Source organism: Loa loa, assembly GCF_000183805.2.
Source record: "Loa loa unplaced genomic scaffold supercont3.55, whole genome shotgun sequence".
Classification (NCBI taxonomy): Eukaryota; Metazoa; Nematoda; class Chromadorea; order Rhabditida; family Onchocercidae; genus Loa; species Loa loa.
Window position 1 is genome coordinate 60010 of NW_018108235.1, and position 4980 is coordinate 64989.

At 32.4% G+C, this 4980-nt stretch overlaps 1 protein-coding gene across 1 annotated transcript in view; it reads left to right on the forward strand.

Moving 5' to 3' along the window:
- The window catches only part of LOAG_17263 (hypothetical protein), a gene marked incomplete at both ends in the record, with an annotated part of 8330 nt that extends 3833 nt beyond the window's left edge, over positions 1-4497 (forward strand). Inside the window, 5 exons of the mRNA XM_020449923.1 lie at positions 540-671; positions 1698-1835; positions 3028-3150; positions 3702-3866; positions 4244-4497. Coding sequence (XP_020306473.1) covers positions 540-671; positions 1698-1835; positions 3028-3150; positions 3702-3866; positions 4244-4497 — 812 coding nt within the window. The remainder of the gene's footprint in view (positions 1-539; positions 672-1697; positions 1836-3027; positions 3151-3701; positions 3867-4243) is intronic.
- Positions 4498-4980: the final 483 nt, after the last annotated feature.

Genomic DNA, 4980 nt, shown 5'->3' on the forward strand with positions numbered 1-4980 from the left:
TCTCTCTCTCTCTCTCTATCTCTCTCTGTTTACATATTTCCATTACCAATTCTACTCATTTAAGTTTTTGCTTGCTTACTGCTATTTTCTAATTTATTTAGTCTTTCAAAATTAAATACAAGTTTAATTTAGTTGGGAATGACATCTAAAAAAGGAAATAATAAAGTTTGAATTCATTTTATTTGGTAATGTTGTTGTTTTGATTACTTTATTGTTGCGTAAATGTCACCATAAAATCAAAAGAATAATATATCGATGAATCAATTATGGCACACCGATGAGATTTCAGATATTAGAAAATAGGACTATAATGTAAACCATATAAAAAGATTAGTGATAAATAAGACTGAAAATGCACTAAGCGAATTTGGTGCAATCTTTGTGATTGTAATGTTTGAATGCATTTACCTTTTCAATTATTGTTAACAATTCTTTTTTGGTTATAATTTATTCAGTAAATGTTTTCAAGACAAAACATTAGAAAAGTCCATGAAAGTGCTAAGAACAAGCAAAAACGAGAATGATTCTGAGATTTTTAGAACATAGACACAGAACAGTTAATGGAGAAAATAATGAAGGAATTGTTTTAACACATGGAAATAAAAGCCAATATGACAGCTATATCCAGGAACAAGTGACTACTAGTGAACAAACAGAACTGGACAGTCATGGTAACCATTTCTTTTTATAAGGACTACAGGTTAAATTGAGCTATTATGCTTAACATAATACATAGCACAGCATGATTTGCAAATTCATCGAGTTCATTCCGTAAAATCTCAGTTCATTCTACTTCTATTACAGATTAGTCAAGCTTTAACTTGTTTAATATTATAAAAAATCCTAGAAGTAAAAGATAGTAAAGTATGTTTCAAACTGTATGCGCTCGATATAACAGTACTCTTCAAATTCCAAAATAATGGAAGAGACCGGCACTGTTTATTGTGGGAGTTTTTCGATGATTGATCCAGACAAGTAATTTTGACAAATGTTTCATTGATAGCAGAGAATTTATATTTCGTATACATTGTAGGACAATTGTAAGAGAATATTACGAGTAAAGTCAATCACCAAGTTGTTCTTCATTGTCATCGGAGGGAACATTTGGTGGGGATTTGATTGAAGTTGTAATTTAGCACAGATTTGAAAGAGTATAAATGGTAATACTGATGAAGCAAATTGAAGCGCACAGTTAATCGAATGAATTCTCCTTATATATTTTAGACATTCAAATCAAATCCCACATATTTTAAACATATCTTTACAACACTTCAAACATCGCACATAAGCTTAGCTATTCCAAAATATTTTTATAATACAAAATAACTTTGATTATTTGACATATTTGTATCATAAAAATACTTCGGTCATTCCAACACAATCTTTTACTTTTTGTTTCAATGCTGGAATTTATGATATCGTATCGACGCATAATTGACAACCCACTTAGTGATGTGTTATGTATTAGTTTGCACTAAAACATTTCAGGTCCCAAAATCATCTAATGAATATGACAAAATAAAGTTAAATGATTTAAACAACCTATGAAGTTGTCACTGCAAAAGCATGCAATCATGGACGATTGTTAAGTAACGCAACTGTCATGGTCCTCATTTAATTCACTACTTTTTTTCTCTGCAATATATCATCAAAATCATGACCAGACAATGAATGATTGACAGAAATTCTGATTTCAGGAAGCTATACAATCAGAAAAGATCTAGAAGATATGCCTCGGGAAACTTCCTGTCAAGCAACAATTCTTAATGTCTTTGAGGGTAGGCCAACCTTGGTTTCTCCACCCAGTAATACTGAAACAATTTTTTCCAAAACCGGTATCCTTTTTTTTCTTTTTTTGAATACACTTGATTTTTATTTCTCAACTAATTGAGTAATTCTGCTTCTTCAATGCTATGAATTTTTCTTTCTTTCGAGGATTTTCTTCCAACAGTGTGAAAAAAAGTTGAAGAGGAACTCTTCCTTAAAATTTATGATTCCAAAAGATAATACAAACACTTCTTATGTTGTTATTACAAATCCTTTTCATCAAAATTATCGAATCTTCAGTCACTTAAAAATTTCTCTGAATGTGAAATGATTCACCAGTTTTTTTCACCCCTTCACTGTCTGTTATGCTCTTGAATGCTTCAACCTTACCTTTGAAAAATGGCAATGCAATGATATTTGATAAGCATTGAACTTAAGAAAAAGGGTGGTTTTTGAAGGTTCATCACAGATTTAGGTAAAGCAGGTATGAAACACCTTCGGGTAGGCTTGAAGTATGGATCGTCTGAAATCTGGTAACTCAAACGGTCCCAGTGCTCCAGCAAAATAGTGACAGTGATAGATATCTTTAAGCCTAAATTAAAGAAAGAAAAGAAAGATAGAATGCTCGTGAGAAAATGGTCTATAACCAACTAATTATTGAAAACATATGTAGTAATAACTCTGATTCCCTAGGTCTGATTATAATTTTATTTTGTAAAACCAAGTGAAGTTTTAGTGGAATTTAAGGGGTTTAGTGGGACACGAGTGCAAACAATAAAACAGCCTGATTTTTACGACCCCTTGTATTTTTGCGGGATCCCATGGTGATTTAGTCATATTTCAATCTTCTTCGGAATAAAGGACCAAGTGTTGAATGGAATTTCATACTTATTTTGAGTGAGCAAGAAACAACAGTTTATGATGGATGTGGGAAAATTTATGATACAGATAATACAGATAAGTGATAGAGTTGGGATCGGGGTGGTATTTGGAGTTGATTTCAATACTTTCTTACCCTGTTGACTTAGATAAACTTTAAATCAATTAGAATTTTTAATGGAACGATTTATTACAACTCTATCACTGTGATTACATTTATCGCTAATGTTGCTGAAGGTCGTAGCATCGTCCTCTTTCAGTTATCATGATAATATGAGTGCCCTAACAAAGAAATGTGACTTAGTTTGTTTTTTAAAAATTTAAAACGTAGTAGAAAATGATAAACTGATAAATGCTGGCATTAAATTTTGTTTTGTTCAGGATATTCTCTTGCCAGTAACAAAGGCAACATTGAAAAACAGGAAATATGTGACATCAGAGTTAATGCAAACAAGATGGTCATCCACCCATCAACGATCCCTTTTCTGCACGATATGCTTTCAAGTAACATATTTTTTATTTTTCTCAAATTTTGATTTCCCTGCAGAATTTCCAGCAAATAAGAAAAGTATGATTTCTTCAATCAACAAATAGGATATGAGCCATTATTGCTTTTAAACTAAAAATATAAGTTAGTAACCGAAATATTGTATCTATTAAAAAGTAACGCAACCGCAATTTTATGTAGTTCTGATGGGTAGAATCACTTCACTACAGTTCTTTACATAAAGGAAGAGGGGGAAGGAGAAGAACAATGAATTTTTAAGGCCTACGTATGGACTTTTGGTCTTTGAACTCCGTATGATAAGAAATTCCTTATTCTTTATGAATATCCAAAAAAAAAACAGGATGTCGTAAGAGAGATAGTAATGAACACTATGTAATATCTACTCTATTTGCCTCCCAAACATACGACAAATTCAGGCCTGATGGATCACTCATGCATGTCTGTATCAAATTAGAGCATTTACCAGATCTAACGACGAATTTCTTATCACACTTCACAGTTTATAGTTGGTGAATGAAGAAGTCTAACCAATCAATTAATATTTAAGACGACGGACAAATTAACCGAAGAGAGGCCAAAAGCAAAGAGGATTCCCAAAGAGAGTCTATGGCTATCGAAATTGAAAAGAACAATTTGATTAATAGTGTCACATCGAAACTCGCATTTCATCCGAAACAAAGCCTTTCGAAAAAAAGACCTGTAGAAATTACTGGTAAGCATTCAGTTTTCCTGTATATCACTGGTTTCTTTTAAAATTCTTCGCATTTTTGAACTCCATGGTTGAGATCAGTTGAGATGCAAAATACTAACGATTGAAATCTAATCTGATTTAGGACTTCAGGGAAATGAAGTTTCTTCCATTTAGAATAATTTATTGTAACGCCAGTGAAATGGACACAACAGTCAACAAATTTCGCTCAATGAATTTGGATTTCATCTTGATTCAGAAAAAAATATTACCCAAATAGATTGAAGGCGTACAATACAACAAAATTTCCGTTTTAATGAAAAAATTTTGCTTAAAATTCTAGTTCAGATCTAGGTAGATACTCTAACTCCCTTCAATCTTTTAACAGAATTTACTTCAAGCGAATGTTGCACTCAACATGAAACAAGCGCCAATCCGAACTCTACTATCACGAAAGGAGGATGAATATGATCTAATTGATGAAGAATGTGAACCAGACTGGGTGACTAGTTCATTCAGGCTTGGTTCAATACGTAGAAGAAAAAATGAAAGGAATGTCGCAATGCAACGCATCCAGAAAGAAATTGAACTGGAGAAGCAGCGACATCGTGAAATGGTAAAAATGAGACGAAATGATCACATAACCCTGTATTAATCAAATAACTAACTCTATTACAAAGTTTACTTCGAGCTGCATCCTTTAATATTATTGAAAAATATATGTTAACATTATAAAGTTATGCAAAATTCGTGAAGTAACAGAATGAAACAGATAACTAGGACTGCTCAATAGCTTGTTTGGTTTACCTATCAATAATTCATGAATAATTCACAGAACCGATTATGCTGTTGCTATTATGACTCGTAAACTGACTGCAGCAATTCCCCAACTAATTTCATATATCGATTGAAAGAGCTAGCCCCTTAACCTTTGTCGCGAATTCTAATTTCGCGAAAGACCAAAGTATAAAAAATTATCTATCCATGCAATCATCACTCATGTCTTAGATCTTTGTTTTAAATCACATCTGTTGAAATATTTGGAGAAAAACCACTCCCACTTTTTCCGTATATAAGCTGTATTGAGTGTTGTCCAGGGAGCTTTTGATGACCAGTTTTTTTCATTACGCCCAAGCAA